Genomic DNA, 17772 nt, shown 5'->3' with positions numbered 1-17772 from the left:
TTTAGCTAAAACTATTGAGAAATTCGATGCATTTGATCTGGACCTTATTAAATAGTCTGAAAATATTTTGTACCTAAGCCTGTATGAATTAAAATGTTTTAAAACAACCGAGTTTTAAGATAAATTGCCGCTGGCAAGCCCAATAAATATGATGCAATTGAAAGCACTGGCATGACCCGAAGAGAGACTGGTGTAATTACCAATCGTAATGAGAAACTGGAATTGCCCAGGAGTCTTCGGGATTTGGAATAATGCTCATGGAAGATCCAAAGCAGCCATTTGAACCAATGGGAAAGAGAACTGGATTACTTCACGGCAATACAACTTTAGTGTCAATTTAAACTTTTTTTTTTTTTCTTTTAAAGTGCATGTGAATTGTTTTAACTACTGTATGGTTCATTAAAAAAGGACTAATTGGCTCCTGCTGTGAAATGGCAACGTCTGGCCCGACTAAAGAGTCATTTTTCTTTGTAGACCAGTGAGCATTCTTACCAAGCAGACTTACCTGATTCAGGTTTGATGTGCACTCAGCCATTTCATCACGTTATATAAGGAAAGCACTGTGGGTTTTTCTTCCTCTTCCAGGTGGCCTTTTTGAAGATGTAACTGCGGGAGCGGACACATTCCTCTCCACAGCACGGGGTGCACCGGCAGCCAGCAGTCAGCCCAGTGGGCAGCAATTACAGAGACAAGAACCCAGCTACAGAATGAGAACAGGGCATTGCAGTTTTGAGTTTCCTTGCTTGCATAAATTCTCTGAGAGAAGAGTTAACTTGAAATCTTTGAAAAACCAAGGCTGTGAAGAAAGTCATAGTAGCAGGTTGAGAGATAAGTATAGAATTTACGTCTCTATTTCCCACCGAGAGGAGTGTTCAAATATGTGCTGCGTCAGCACCACCTGGAGAGAGAGAGAGCTGGTGGAGACCCATCTGTCCTGTGCGGAATGCAGCAAGGGGCTTTGCTGGTGGAGTTGAATGTTAGCTACTGCAAATCTTAGGACATAAACTTTCAGAGAACTTCGCAGGCTCGTATAAAAGCATTTTTTTAAAATAAAATATGGAATTTTGTATACCTTATTCAGAGGAGATGCTCAGTAAATAAATGTTTGTTGAATGCATGATTATCCAATTAAAGGGTTTCCCATTTATGCAAACCTGTATGTGTTCCTTTTGTTCTTTATCTCCTTTACCAAATACTGCTTCAGATCAATAAATATACCTCACTGGCATCCTGTTACAGAGTTGTCTGAGTCCTTGTGTGCCAGAGCAGGTGGTGAGGAAACCACTGAATGAGAATGACAGAGCTGGAGGGGGTCCTTCAAGGCATAGGCCCCGTTCCTAATTTTACAGAGAAGGTTTCAGACCTGCTGGTAATCACACAGTAGGAGCAACTCTGGGGCCGGAGCCAAGCAGATCCTCCCTGCCCACTCCTCAAGGGAGGACAGTCTCTGGATTTGCAGCTATATCTGCTTCTCATCAAGCCTGTTTGTTACCAAACTCAGGTTCGGCTGCTCGCTGCTTGAAAGCCACTACTCCAGAGATGAGTGTTGTTTGGAACGGAAAGCCTGCTTTATTCAGGAGGCCAGCAACCTGGGGAGATGGCGGACTTGTGTCCAAAAACAGACTCAAAGATTCTGCTCAACCATGAAAGTTTTTAAAGGGAGAATCATTTGGGGAGGGGGTCAGAGTCTTCATTTTCTTCTAGAGTGTGCAGATTTTCTTCCGATTGGCTGTTGGTGAGGTAACAGGGCGGTGCTCCAAGGATCTTGTGCTCAACCTGAAGTTACCATCCTCCACTTGGATGGGGGGGTCTTAGCTCCTGCAGAAGATATTGTTATGTATATCCCTTGAGAAGGAACCAGGACCCTGATTTCATCACTGCACTATTGTTTCTTGACTCATCCTTAGTGTCTACATTCCTTCCCTTCTCGGATTAGCAACTGTTTGCATCTGCCCTTTGGAACTCAGGGAAGGTCTAGGAGGCTGAATGAAGCCTATTTCCTACAAACAAGAAATGGGAGACATGGAAAGGAATTGTACCCAGGAGGGTCCTCCTTTGTTTCATATTGGCATTAATCCTACCCTACGGACCACCTAATACCTCTTTACTCAAAAAGTTTTCTGTCCCCTGATTTCCTAACACCCTTAACATAGGGGTCACTGGCGTTGTGATTTAGTGAACCTTTCATGATTTCTTCTTCCGTGTAGTTTTAACCAAAACACAGGTCCTACCAGCAGAGCAGTGGTGTGTAATGCTCCTAATTCTGTGGCTGGTGAACGGACAGAGGAAGAAAACCCCTCTGTCTGATCCTGCAGGGTCATTTTATTAAGCACAGTTTGAAACATTAAAGTTCTTAGTATTATATCCAAGACTCACAGCCATAAAGGAGAGTTGGTTTGACATCACTGAAGCTACTGAACTCCCAAACACCTTGCTGACTTTTGGTGCTTTAGATTTCTGTCTGTCAGTATAGAGCAGTGTTTTCAACCTCGGCACTATTTACATTTGGGCCCCGATAAGTCTTTGTTTTGGAGACTGTCCTGTGCTGTGGGGAGGAAAAACCTTTCTTCCTAAAAACCCTCCTAGGTTCAGTGGCTGGGGCTTGCAAATCAAGCTGACAAAAGACAGATTAACGACAGAAAAATAAAACCAGCTTAATTACATGCATCTGCACAGAAGTTTCACAAAGACATGAGACTTTAGGAAGTGGCCAGATGATCGAAATTTATATACCATCTTAGAATAAACAAAGAAAAGGGAGTTTGCGGCTTCTGGGCAGGGGGAGGCAAGTTCTAGGAACGTGAGGGGAGGAAATACGTGGTAAATAAGGGTTGTCTTGTTTTGTTGGTAATAGTTTCTCCGATTATAAGAGTTGTCTCCAGGTGTAGATCTTTTCCTGATACAGAGACATCTTTACAAATGGGAATTTCCTTTATAAATGTAAATTTCCTTTACAAATGGGGAAATTTAGACTTTATTTTTAGGCAGTTAAGGGGAGGTTAAAAAGCTTTTCTTGCCTCTGCTCGTTCTCAGTTGTCTTTAGCTCAAAATAATCCTTATGCCAAAGTGGCATATTTTGGGGTGACATATCCTGGTACCCTTCAATACATTGGAGAACGTCTAGCAGCATCCCTGGCCTCTATCCACCAGATGCCAGTTGCTCCCTCCCCCAGTTGTGACAACCACAAATGTCTGTAGACATTGCCCTGGTGGCTGAAATTGACCCCAGTTGAGAACCACTGCCATTGAGGATGTATCCTGAGAACAACATTTGGTGGTCGCCTATAGTGGTGTATCGCCAATGACACAGTCATTACAAAATCTGAGTCTTTTCCTGGCACGTGGCCTGGCTTTAGTATAATCTTGTTTTCGCAAATGGACACTGCTGATGAATACCACTGTGTGACTATTTCTTAAGAGTTCAGTTTGTTTTGATCTAATTGTTGGAGATTGGAATAAATTAGATGAAGCAGAGTTCAACCTGTGCCTAAAATAGAATTTCCTTCTAAGATAGTTTTTCTCCCTCTGGAAAAGAAACCTGTACCATACTAATGTTTGTTTAGTTTAGATGGTAAAGGTGCTCATGATTCAAAAGATAACTCTACCACTCAACAAAACCCAACTAGAAAGGTATTCTGATTTACTAACCTTGTCTAAGTAAAATCAGGTTAAGTCAAATATAGTGACACCCCTTCACCTCTGTCTGGGGTCTGAATGGGAACCAAGCCAATGAGAGGTAAGCCCACCCACCTCCTTTCTGTTGGCAGAGGGGGGCAGTGCAAGGTGGAGTGGCTGTGAGGGACTCTGAAGGAGGGGTGGGAGCCAAAGGAGGGGACACACACACACACACACACACACACACAAACGCACGGCAGATTTCTGTCCACACGCTGCAGTTACCATGGGTGAAGTTGCATCTGTCATGGCACCTGAAATCTTGTCATGGTGAAGTTCTCAAGCTCAGTCGGTCTCCATTGATTCTCCCAGGGCTGGAGGCGGGGGGGGTGCCAGTACAGCTCAGCTAGTGCCCAGAGTGAGCTGAATGTAAACATCAAGTCACTGGGTAGGCCTGAGAATAACATGTCTAAACCTGGGAGAGTTTATTTCTTTGGGGCCACAGGGGGTGGGAAAACAAGGGAAATGGGAGACTTTCTATCCGACTTCCTATTTGTACAGAGAAAATTGCTTCTGTGTGTGTGAATTTAGTAAACCACGTTAGGAGGGCTAGAGAGAATTGAAACAGGCTGTACAGCCTTAATGTTGGCCCTTGAAAATCGTTCCACATTAGCCTCCTGTGTCTTGTGAATACAATTCCAGAATCTATTCCATAGCATTCCTAGATAATGGTACTGAGTATTTTGAACAGTAAGAGGTTACCTAGGACCAGAAGCATAGTAAAATATCAATTTCCAGTCCGTTTTTTTAATATCTAAAAACTTAAATCACTTAAGTAAGTTGTGAACAAATAAGATCAACGAGCATCGCTCACCCCTCATCCTACTAGGGTTATGTGGTAACACACTGCAGTAGCTGACCAGCAGTGCACCCTGAGAGGAATTCGGGATGGAGAACCAGAGGAGGCACTCTGTGCTTAAACAAGCAGCCTCCTTAGATAGTTAGATGCATATCTCAGGAAGAATTTTATGAACCCAGAGTGTTGCATCTTTCCATACATAGGAAGGCACTAAAATCATGAACTTGAGATATCTATTCTTTGCGATTAGCAGTAATCTTTTACCAAGGTGTGTGCTAGACTGCATGTATGACCTCACCAGAAGTCGTATATAAATGGGCCACTCCCCTACTTCCTTGGTGCAGTTTTCTCAGAGCTAATTGAATGGCTGTCTCCTGGGCTATAGTCCTCAATAAGACCCTGAGTAAAACTTAAACTCACAACCCTTATGTTGTGTGCTTTTTCTTTTAAGTTGACAAAGTGGTTATCTATTAAATCACATATCGCTTAAATAAGTGGTTTTGTGAACCTATTATCATCTAGTATAATTACAGTACATAGATCCTGTTGAACATTTCTACTGGCCACCCATTTTGGCAAACCAGTCTCTGAGGTTTCTTCATTTAACATGTGTTTATCGAATGCCTTTTACATGCCAGGCACAGTTATGGGTACAACAGATGGAATCAATAAAACAAAGTTCCCTACCCTCACATAGCTTACATTTTCATGGGGGAGCTGACCGAAAAAGTACTATATGTTATTGTAAAATGCTATGTTATACAATAGTATAATTTCTAAAAATAATAAATACAATAAGAAAAAACTGGGTAAAGGGAGAGTGAAGGGAGGTCCAACTTGAGCCTAAAGTGTACAAAATATTTCAATTCCATGAAAAGTGACTGTGGAGACACATCATTAAATGCCAACAGATTGAGTAGAAACCACAAACTTACATCATTTTGCCGAAAGTAGCTTGACTAAACAAGATACACCAGTGTTAGCAAAGCTTGTTTGATTTCATTGATTGCAGAAGAGCCGACTAGAACTCAGATGAAATTGGCTTTGTAGTAACCACTTTGGTAATTAAACCCATCAGTAGCCCGTGTAGTAAAAAGTGCTGACAAGGTTAAATGGTTTTGCATAGAAAAAGCCAGCCTAGTTGCTGACCCTGTAACATTTGTTTTTGTTCTTAGCATATAACAAAGATTAATTGGGACTCATGTTTCATTGTAATTCAGGATGTGGGGATGACTGGTACATCTTATTCTGGAGTTAGAAAAGCATTAACATTTATCTTACACATCAGAGGGGTGATTCCCACTAACTGCTTATCTAAGCGTTCTACACATTCTTAAATAATCTTTATACTCAATGGCATTCAGTGTGACTTAATATAACGATTTCTCTTCGTTTGCCTCTTGAGATGCTTCCAGCTTTTATCTATTGAATCGAGCTCATCATTCCTTAATCTGGGAGAAAAAGTTGGGGGGACTTACATGGAAATAAGTTCTTTTAAGAGGTAAATTCTCTAGTTTTAAGAAAAATGACAAGAGAAACATTTTGTCAAAACATTTTAAAAAGCATCCAACCTATCCTAATATTCTTTTAAGAACATGAGTCCATTTTCATTGAGGAATAGACAAAACTAATTCATTCTCAATCCTGTTATAGATAAATTAAGAAACCCATTTTCAGGGGCCCACAATTATTCTAGGGTCCTTAGGCTACCGGGTACAATTAGCAGAGTGCAGGATTTGTGTCCCCTTTCTGCCTTGTAGTAGACCTATCTGTGACCTTCCACAGCCTTTCTTTAATATTTTTATTTGATCTCTTAACATTTCATGGATTAAAACTTTTTCCTCCTATTTTATTATTTGTTTTGGAGGCAAAAAAATGAGAAGAATCTTTATGGCCAAAGTTTGTTTATACACACTCCATCAGTATGTTGGTTGCAAATTTCAGTACATCTACCAAAAGACCTAAATTGGGAACAAGTAGGTAACCTAATTCAAAACGATTGCAGCAGTAAATTGCCTGTTTGGAGTTTCTGGCTGAACCTTTTCTAAACTCAAGAAAAATGGGACTTGTTACCCTTTGCCCAGAACCCTTCCAGGCTTGAGGAGGCCATTGGCAGGCTTTCTGCAGACTTAAGCTGGGAAAGGAATTATAGAAGCAAACCATTTTGTAAGTGCCCATAAAATAATGGAATCTCTGTTTCTTCATTGAGTCTTAGGAAACCAGTGCTTGGAAACAGGAAACAGATCTCTGACCTGTATCTCCCTTTACATTTCCCACCCCCTTCCCCATCCGTCCTTAAGCAACACCATTTCTAGCAAAATGAACCAGAAGCACGTGCCTTAGTTACTCCTATACTCCCTTCCAGAATCGAGACTTAAGGGTCAGCTTGGTGCTCTGTGATGACCTAGATGGACGGGAATTGGGGGGGGGGGGATGGGAGGGAGGGAGGTCCAAGAGGGAGGGAATATATGTGTACATATGGCTGCTTCACTTCGTTGTACAGCAGAAGCTAACATCACATTGTAAAGCAATGATACTCCAATTAAAAAAAAAAAGGCTTAAGGATTGGAAACTGGTGTGGCCTCTTCTCTTGAAACTTTGTCTTCATAGAATGGTGACAGTATCAAAATTAGTCATCATTCCATAATAGTACATATTGGACTCAGAGAGTATACCATCCCCACAAATATTCTGAATAATAAACTCGACAGAGGTCACTATAAATTCTCTCAATTGTTCATAGGATTACAAAGTTTAGTGCAAATGTTAAGAAAGAATTCTTGAAATAAGGTACATAAAGTAACAAAGGAATTGAACTAAAATTCTGCATTTTAATTCACTTAAACCTGAGAAGGGATGTCAAGAAGAAAAGAAAAAGTGGCCAAGGTTCTATCTCATCTAGCACAGCAGAAGATGCTGTTTTATGGTTGAAATTAAGAGAAAAATAAGTTGAAATATATTTTTAAATTTTTTTAAAGAAATCATGAGCCAATTGGAAATATATGTGTTAGAAATCACTAGAGGAAACAAAGAGACTCGATCAATAAAACACATTTCCTATGTTTCTTTCCAACCTTGTGATAATTGTTCAAGGCAATTTTAGAAAAGCCTGTTTCGATACTTGTATTTATTTGTTCCTCTGCTTTATTCCATCACAAATGAGTGATGAGAGCAAACCCCTGGTGTGGACTGCAATGACTGTAGGAGTTCAAAGAGGTCCCTCCCAATGAATATGGCTGGAGAAGATGTCCTTGTTTAGATGAGGCAGGACTTGATGTGGGCCTTAAATGATCATGAAATTTGTAAAGACAGGAAGATGGAGACACTCAGGAAGGAGAGCATTTCAGGATATTAAGAACATTTGGCTAGTTTGGAGGAGTTGAGATGGAAGAGTGAATAAGATAGAAAAAGAGTTCTTGTTAGATGGTGGAAGGCACTGAATGCCATCATGAAACCATAGACTCTTCCTTCTGACTTCTCCAGATTGAGCACAACATGAACAAGAGACACATTTTTCTTCTGTGCCCCTGATTTGGGATTTAGCTGCAGTGGTTAAGAGTGAAAGGCGCTAGAGTCAGACTGCTTGGGTTGAAATGTCACCTCTATAATCTTGAGCAAGTTACTAACCTCATCTTTATTTTTTGTTTTGTTTTGTTTTAAATTTTTATTGGAGTATAGTTGATTTACAATGTTGTGTTACTTTTCTGATGTACAGCAAAGTGAATCAGTTATACATATACATATATCCACTATTTTTTAGATCCTTTTCCCATATAAGTCATTACGGAGTATTGAGTGGAGTTCCCTGTGCTATACAGTAGGTCCTTATTAGTTATCTATTTTAGGTATAGTAGTGTGTATATGTCAATCCCAATCTCCCAATTTATCCCTCCCTTCCCTTTCCCCCCTGGTAACCATGAGATTGTTTTCTGCATCTGTGACTCTATTTCTGTTTTGTAAATAAGTTCATATGTACTATTTTTTTAGATTCCACGTATAAGCAATATCACGATATATGTCCTTCTCTGTCCGACTTACTTCACTCAGTATGACAATCTCTAGGTCCATCTATATTGCTGCAAATAGCATTATTTTGTTCTTTTTTATGGCTGAGTAATATTCCATTGTATATATGTACCACATCTTTTTTTTTTTAATAAATTTATTTATTTATTTATTTTTGGCTGCGTTGGGTCTTCATTGCTGCTCTCAGGGCTTTCTCTAGTTGCAGCGAGCGGGGGCTACTCTTCCTTGCGGTGTGCGGGCTTCTCATTGTACCACATCTTCTTTATCCATTCCTCTGTCAATGGACACTTAGGTTGCTTCCATGTCTTGGCTATTGTAAATAGTGCTGCAGTGAACATTGGGATGTATGTATCTTTTCGAATTATGGTTTTCTCCAGGTATATGCCCAGGGGTGGGATTGCTGTATCATATGGTAGCTCTATTTTTAGGTTTTTAAGGAATCGCCATACTGTTCTCCATAGTGGCTGTACCAATTTACATTCCCCCCAACAGTGTAGGAGGGGTCCCTTTTCTCCACACCCTCTCCAAAATTTATTGTTTGTAGATTTTTTGTTGATGGCCATTCTGACCGGTGTGAGATGATACCTCATTGTAGTTTTGATTTGCATTTCTCTAATAATTAGTGATGTTGAGCATCTTTTCATGTGCTTTTTGGCCATCTGTAACCTCATCTTTAAATTGAGGTAAAAAAAATTAGCATCTATGTCATAGGGATTTTTGAGTATTACATGGGTTAACATACTCATAGTGTCTAGAAGAGTGCCTGGCACACCGTGCACCATACATTTTAGCTATAGCTATTATTCTATTAGCTATTATTCTATTAGCTATTCTTTGCCACTCCTCCTTCCCATTGCCTATGAAATTTATTTTCTGAGATTTTAAGCAGGAGAATGACATGGTGAAGGTGGTACATTAGGAAAATTAAGCTGGTAGCAGAGCACCCAGTAGATTGAGAAGAAAAGGAAGATCTATCGTTACAAACAAGAAGAGACTTTCCAATTCCAAAAAAACTGTCAAAGAGAGTCTTGATGGAGGAACTTCATCAATGCTTTTCCTGTTCAGTTCTTAATTATTTTTGAAGGCCATTAAAAGTACAGTAGGATACATACTTTCCATCTGCAGTCAGCTCTGATCTACCACGGTGCAGGATAACCCATTCTCAGCACTTTCGCATAGACTTTTTACAATGAGTTCTTTTTCAGTATTCTCTTGTGAGCAGAAAAGCTTTTGCAAAACTCTTTAAGAGAGGAAATGAAGCCAGCCCAGAAGTTTCTGACCAGTTCAATTTACCTTTTATATAATTTCCAAAAGTAACAGGAGTTCTTTTTCATTGTTCATTGCCACTGGTTCTCAGGAGAACAGGGTAGAGTCTTCATGGTGAACAAGCCTTATTCCCTAATATTCTTAATTTTCTTGTGTATTTTTCTCCCTCCCTTATGTTCAAGCATCAGGCTCTGGGGTCGCAGCAGTGTAAAATATGAGTACTCAACCAGAAATACCACAGATGGGAAAGAAGTTGTTGAATATGTTACTAAATTTCAGATAAGTGATCACTTTTCTTCTTAGAGAATAATTCAGCATATTCTTGAAATGAACTAGGACCTAATATTTGAGTAACATATGTTTATGTAGTCTACTGTAGTCAACTTAAGCATAGGGAAGTAGACAAATGGGGTCAGACGAGCAAGAATAAACTGTAGTTCTCTGGTTCTTATCTTCACCTGCTCTTGAAAGTCCTGCAGCTCCCTGCAAAATTTTCTGTATCTAGGTGGTGATCATATAAATCATCTACCAGCTATCACCTACCCTATGGCATCTGCCAGTTTCTTCTTCTTTTATCCAGCATCATTTGGTGCTGGTGATCTCCACTGCTAAGGTGTCCATGGTGGGGCTGTTGTCTGTGAGCATGGTGTCCCTTATTCCTGGATGCCCCCCATTGGAGCAAAAGGGTGCAGTTGTCTCTGAAACTTGGATAAGCCAATGGTCCTCTGTGTAGGATGCAGAAGTAGGAGAATGTTGAGTGTCTCCATTTTGTGTTACACTTTGTGACAGAAATCCCAAAGCAGTGTTTCCCTGCACCCCAGTGTCTATAGTTTGTTTTTAGTAAAAATTGCTTATCAATTTTTAAAATTCGAAGTCCCCATCCTGTAGCTGGACTTAAAGACAAATTTTGAGTACAACACACTAAAATGCCACTTTTGAACCAAGCCCACATGCAGAATTCTCTCTTCTTTTGAAATGATTTTCTCCCAGGAAGTTTCTTGGACCCAGATGTTGCCACTGTTTGGATGAAGATGGGACTCCAATACATTTATATATTTTTGACTATTCTACCTTTACAGAAGTGTTGTAACTTAAGCATTAACCAATTTTTTCTTCTGTTTTAATTTTCAAGCAGTTGTGTAGAATTACTAAATTTGTGGCTATGGTTATGGTGAAAATTTATGGAATCCAGCTGATTTTTGCAATTACATTCTGTCCTAGAAAAGCTGTCTTCAAGAAAGACAAGCACTGTAAGATATCACTTATATGTGGAATATAAAAAAGTTAAACCTGTAAAAAACAGAGTGAAATGGTAGTCACTAGGGGCTGAGAACTGGGGTAATAAGATGATGGTGTTTAAGGGTACAAACTTATAATGAGTAATAAATAAGCCATAGAGATCTAATGCACAGTACAATGAATATAGACAATAATATTGTACTATAATTGTGTAAGGTGATAAATATCACTACATTGGCAATATGAGAATATAAACGTATCGAAGTAACACATTGCACACCCTAACCATATATAATGTTACACGCATTTATTCATTAAAAATTTTTTTAAATTAAAAGAGTATGAAAATTAAGAAGAAAAAGTAAAGCTATCTTCTTTGTATCTTAGGTCATTCAATTTTATTTTCAGAGAAAATTGCTATGAAGCAAAACTTTCATGTAGAGCTTCCAACTGAACTTCAGAATCAATTTATAATGATTCTTGTGTTTTATTTTGTGTAATAAAGCTAAACAAGAGTTAGAACTTTTTGAAGGTTAAAAGCTCCTTGAGGGCAGGTCCAGTGTTTATTCGTCTCCTTAACCCTGTGTTCAACATGGTGCCTGGTACAGAGAAGGCATTCAGTCAGTTGTTGCCTTCATTAATTACTCTATTGGGGACAATAATATTGGAAAACTAGAAAAGTTAGATCAATAGGGCATGACCCTATGATTTGAGTCTATCCATTCTTACAAAATGTTTGTGCATCTCTGTTAAAAACTTCTACATCCTTCAAGGTTTATTTTCAATATCACTTTCTCTTAGAAACATTTTCCTTATCAGCTCAAAAATATTTCTCTTTTGGAAATATATTTTTCAAAAGTAAAATGATTAAGTCTTTGGTTCTATTGAAAATGCATTGAAGACATTAACCCATGGCTATGAAATGCAGATGAAAATTCAATCTTGATTGAATTATATCTTCTTACATGAATATAATGACCAGGTTTGCAAATCCATTCTATGTCCTGACTCTTTCCTGACCTGGTTTGGAAACTTTGTGTAAAGTGGCACTTTATCTCTTATTAATTCCAAAGATGACAGACGCAGGATTTCATTGTCTAGTTAGTGGAGGCTGTGTTCTCTGATTAGCTGGCTTGCCCTTTTGAAGCTTTGATTTATTGGGGCAGAGTAAGCACGGGCTTTGGTATGTGCTGAAAGGAAACTAGGGTAAGGAATAATTTATAGTTCTCTCTTTGCAGCTGGAAAAAAAAATAAAGGTTATTTTCATTCTATCGCTATAGGAACTGTTGGAAAACAAAAGAAAGATACTGTAATAAGTAGAAACCCAAAGAATGACATGGAGCTACTGTTTCAGTTAACTTAAAAAATGGTTAAAATCATATTTTGAAGCAGATTGGCCCTTCTGAACTCTTATCTTAATTTTACAGAAAACAACGTCTCTTCCAGTTTGGCACGAGAGGTGTGCAGAGCAGCATTCCTGCAGCTCCCAGGCAGGTTACCTTTGCCAAAACAAAGCGTGGGTGGAAGGTAACAGGAAAGAACTGGCTGGTAGCACTTTCTCTCTGGGAAAATGCTCCCAAAGAGGAAACCAAAACAGAAGTGCCAAGGAAAAAGTACTCAGCTCTTCACAAAGATAAAAGGATAGCAAACATTAGACAGCACCAAATTTGTCTGGGCTTCCCAAGATTTCATTTTTCTCCTTTTCATACTCGATAAAGGCTGTGTTTGGCGAGATGCTTGCTCTATGATCCTTCTATTAAAACATATTAGGGGACTTCCCTGGTGGTCCAGTGGTAAAGCATCCGCCTTCCAATGCAGGGAACGTGAGTTTGATCCCTGATCCGGAAACTAAGATCCCACATGCCGCGGGGCAATTAAGTCAAAGCACCACAACCACTGAGCTCACGCGCCTCAACTAGAGAGCCCGCGTGCTGCAAACTACAGAGCCCACGAGCTCTGGAGCCCTCACACCACTAGAGAGAGAAAACCCACACGCCACAACTAGAGAGGAGCCCATGTACCACAACGAAAGATACCTCATGCCTCAACGAAGGTCCCTTGTGCCACAACTAAGATCCGACACAGCTAAAATAAATAAATACATAAGTAAATTTTTTCTAAATAAATAACTAAATAAAACGTATTAGAAAAGTCTCACAGAATCAGAGTATTTTCTGTCATAGAATAAAGTCTGCATTTCCCCTTGTGAGCCAGCCAAGACTTTGTTTAATCATCACAGTGAGTGTGCAAACTCTTCCAATCTCCTTAATTCCAAATTCCAACCCCAGCTCTTAGAGTCAAGGATAAATAAGATTTCAAGATCTTGAGTAGGGAGCAAGGTGAACAGGAGGAATGATATCTGTTAGTGGATGGGTCAGGCTCAGGTAGGAGGACATTGTAAGCAGAGAACAGCAGCAGGGGCAGATGACCAGAGGTAGGAAAGTTGGGGTATGTTTGTGGAATGGTAAGTCATCTGGTTTAATAACAGGTGACATTTTTAGACATTTACAATATACCAGGTACTAATTCATTGGTTTGTCAAAACCACATTATGGAGTTCCCTGATGGCTCAGTGGTTAGGAATCCGGATGCCTGCCAATGAAAGGGATGGGGGTTCGAGCGCTGGTCCAGGAAGATCCCGCATGCCGCGGAGCAACTAGGCCCATGTGCTGCAGCTACTGAGCCTGCGCTCTGGAGCCCGCGAGCCTCAACTACTGAGCCCGCATGCCTAGAGGCCATGCTCTGCAACAAAGAGAGGCCACTGCAATGAGAGGCCCGCGCACTGCAACGAAGAGTGGCCCCCACTCCCTGCAACTAGAGAAAGCCTGCGCACAGCAACGAAGACCCAATGCAGCCAAAAAATAAAATAAATATATTTAAAAAACCCACATTATACAGAATATACTTTTGTGAGCACCATTTTATAGATGAAGAAACCAAGGCTTAGAGAAATCAAATGACTCACCCAAGGTCATACAGCTAGAGAGTGGCAGAGTTAGTACTGGGCTCTAGCTCAGTCAGATCCAGAGCATGAGTTCTTATCCACAGTGCTATGTGTAACCTTTCAGTCATGTCAGAGGAGAGGTCCTTTCTTGGAGGAAGAGAGAGCGGTAGAGAAGTGACAGATAATCTGGAAACTGTAGAGCACTCAGCCCTTTTTTTCTAATTGCTTGCTGGACATCTGCACATGAATATAGTGTCTGCCCTTCAAATCCAACTGGTCTGAAAACCAAGCTCATTGTCTCCTCCATCTTCCTGGGCAACCCTCCCCTGGCTGTCGGTATCCAGGCTGCAGCATCATCACCTGCACTTGGGTACCCAGGCTGGAGCCCTCCCTCACCACCCTTCTTCTCTGTAAGTCTCTCTTTGCCCTCTTCTCCCAACCCAGCTGCTGCTGCTCTGCTTCCCACCCTCTCACCTGGGAGTCTCACCTGGACTGCTGCAACCACCTACCGACCGACGTGTCTTTCTCTGTACCTCCTCCAAGCCCCCAGTGCATCCTGCAGAGGTCAGCCAGAATATTTTCAGAAACCAGGGCTCTGATCATATCACTGTCCTCAAAACTTTGTGGCTTGCTGCAGAATTGCCTCAGAATCCTGTCGGGTCTCCTCAGCCTGGCTTTCAAGGTCCTCCACGATCGGGTCCCAACCTACCTTTCCAGCCTTACCTTGTCCTTATCTCCTCACTGATGTGAAATTTCTGAGACCGTGGACCAGACTTTGCCATGGCCTGCCATACACTTTCTAACTTCCACTTGGTCCCTTGTTAATAGAGTGCCTCCTACCTGAAACACCCCCTCCCACTTCTCAAAACCTTTCATCTTCTCCAAGGTCAAATTAGTTATCCCCATGCGAGCTCCCCCACAGCATTTTGCTTCTCCCTCACCCTTCAGATTCTTCCATCTGCTGCATGATGTCATGGCCTTTTGGGCTTAAAACGTTCTCCCCAGTTAGATGGCAAGCCCTTTGTGATGAAGGACACTGATCGTCAGTCACCCGTGTGATTCTACTATTTAGTAGTAAGTTCACAGAAATGAATTCTGCTGAAATGAAGACACACTCACTTGATCCTGAGCAGAGGCTACCTTTAAGAATGGACTTGATGGGGGCTTCCCTGGTGGCGCAGTGGTTGAGAATCTGCCTGCCAATGCAGGGGACACGGGTTCGAGCCCTGCTCTGGGAGGATCCCACATGCCATGGAGCAGCTGGGCCCGTGAGCCACAACTACTGAGCCTGCGCGTCTGGAGCCTGTGCCCTGCAACAAGAGAGGCCGCGATAGTGAGAGGCCCGCGCACCGCGATGAAGAGTGGCCCCCGCTTGCCGCAACTAGAGAAAGCCCTCGCACAGAAACGAAGACCCAACACAGTCAAAAATAAATAAATAAATAACCCATTAACTTTAAAATAAACTTCAACAACTTCCACATTAAGTAATTAAAAAAAAAAAAAAGAATGGACTTGATGCATTTCTTTCTTCTTCTCCGAACCAGAGGATCATCCTCGGTTATAGACCACACCTTAAAGGAGCAGGTGGGTATGGGGCAGAGTGGCTTAGAAACATTCCCAAAGTGTTTCGGCACATACAGTCCAAACCAGGTGAATTAATGGAAAGAAGGACGGAAGAGTTCAGAGAACTCTTTAACTTGGCATATTCTCTTTTTTTTTTAATTTAATTTTATTTATTTTTTTATACAGCAGGTTCTTATTAGTTATCCATTTTATACACATCAGGGTATACATGTCAATCCCAATCTCCCGATTCATCCCACCCGCCCCCCGCCGCTTTCCCCCCTTGGTGTCCATACATTTGTTCTCTACAACTGTGTCTCAATTTCTGCCCTGCAAACCGGTTCATCGGTACCATTTTTCTAGGTTCCACATATATGCATTAATATACGATATTTGTTTTTCTCTTTCTGATTTACTTCACTCTGTGTGACAGTGTCTAGGTCCATCCACGTCTCTACACATGACTCAGTTTTGGTCCTTTTTATGGCTGAGTAATATTCCATTGTATATATGTACCACTTCTTCTGTATCCATTTGTCTTCTTTATCCATTCTCTACAAATAACTCAATTTCATTCCTTTTTATGGCTAATATTCCATAGTATATATGTACCACATCTTCTTTATCCATTCGTCTATCCTATCCATTTAAGTTGCTTCCATGTCCTGGCTATTGTAAATAGTGCTGCAATGAACATTGGGGTGCATGTGTCTTTTTTTTTTTTTAATGCATACAATGACTCCTCCCATTTTATTTATTTATTTACTTACTTACTTATTTATTTATGGCTGTGTTGGGTCTTCGTTTCTGTGCGAGGGCTTTCTCTAGTTGTGGCGAGCGGGGGCCACTCTTCATCGCAGTGCGCGGGCCTCTCACTATTGTGGCCTTTCTTGTTGCAGAGCACAGGCTCCAGACGCGCAGGCTCAGTAATTGTGGCTCACCGGCCCAGTTGCTCTGTGGCATGTGGGATCTTCCCAGACCAGGGATCGAACCCGTGTCCCCTGCATTGGCAGGCAGATTCTCAACCACTGTGCCACCAGGGAAGCCCGCATGTGTCTTTTTGAATTATGGTTTTCTGTGGGTATATGCCCAGTAGTCGGATTGCTGGATCATATGGTAGTTCTATTTTTAGTTTTTTAAGGAACAACCATAATGTTCTCCATAGTGGCTGTATCAATTTACATTCCCACCAACAGTGCAATAGGGCTCCCTTTTCTCCACGCCCTCTCCAGCACTTGTTGTTTGTAGATTTTCTAATGATATGCCCATTCTAACTGGTGTGAGGTGATACCTCACTGTAGTTTTGACTTGCATTTCTCTAATAATTAGTGATGTTTAGCAGCTTTTCATGTGCTTCTTGGCCATCTCTATGTCTTCTTTGGAGAAATGTCTATTTAGGTCTTCTGCCCATTTTTGGATTGGGTTGTTTGTTTTTTTAATATTGAGCTGCATGAGCTGTTCATATATTTTGGAGATTAATACTTTGTCCATTGATTTGTTTGCAAATATTTTCTCCCATTCTGAGGGTTGTCTATTCGTCTTGTTTGTAGCTTCCTTTGCTCTGCAAAAGCTTTTAAGTTTCATTAGGTCCCATTTGTTTATTTTTGTTTTTATTTCCATTACTCTAGGAGGTGGATCAACAAAGATCTTGCTGTGATTTATGTCAAAGAGTGTTCTTCCTATGTTTTCTTCTAAGAGTTTTATAGTGTCCAGCCTTACATTTAGGTCTCAAATCCATTTTGAGTTTATTTTTGTGTATGGTGTTAGGGAGTGTTCTAATTTCATTCTTTTACATGTAGCTGTCCAGTTTTCCCAGCACCACTTATTGAAGAGACAGTCTTTTCTCCATTGTATATCCTTGCCTCCTTTGTCATAGATTAGTTGACCATAGGTGTGTGGGTTTACCTCTGGGCTTTCTATCCTGTTCCATTGATCTATATTTCTGTTTTTGTGCCAGTACCATATTGTCTTGATTACTGTAGCTTTGTAGGATAGTCTGAAGTCAGGGAGTCTGATTTCTCCAGCTCCGTTTTTTTCCCTCAAGACCACTTGGCTATTCGGGGTCTTTTGTGTCTCCATACAAATTTTAAGATTTTTTGTTCTAGTTCTGTAAAAAATACCATTAGTAATTTGATAGGGATTGCATTGAATCTGTAGATTGCTTTAGGTAGTAGAGTCATTTTCATAATGTTGATTCTTCCAATCCAAGAACATGGTATATCTCTCCATCTGTTTGTATCATCTTTAACTTCTTCTATCA

General features: G+C 40.7%; 1 protein-coding gene across 8 annotated transcripts in view; it reads left to right on the top strand.

Moving 5' to 3' along the window:
* Nucleotides 1–17772, top strand: part of UBE3D (ubiquitin protein ligase E3D) — a 202016-nt gene that overhangs the window by 144059 nt on the left and 40185 nt on the right. For 2 of the 8 annotated variants that reach the window (XM_082405875.1, XM_082405882.1), the window contains one exon: nt 586–2017. The exons of 3 other annotated variants lie outside the window; for them this stretch is intronic. In XM_082405875.1, the coding sequence (XP_082262001.1) occupies nt 586–598 (13 nt within the window). In that variant the 3' untranslated portion in view covers nt 599–2017. 3 more of the 8 variants (XM_082405879.1, XM_082405876.1, XM_082405873.1) reach the window with 2 other exon arrangements.

Source organism: Balaenoptera borealis, assembly GCF_965194805.1.
Source record: "Balaenoptera borealis genome assembly, chromosome: 9".
Classification (NCBI taxonomy): domain Eukaryota; kingdom Metazoa; phylum Chordata; class Mammalia; order Artiodactyla; family Balaenopteridae; genus Balaenoptera; species Balaenoptera borealis.
The sequence above is the reverse complement of the archived record's forward strand: the minus strand, read 5'-3'. Positions and strand labels throughout refer to the sequence as shown.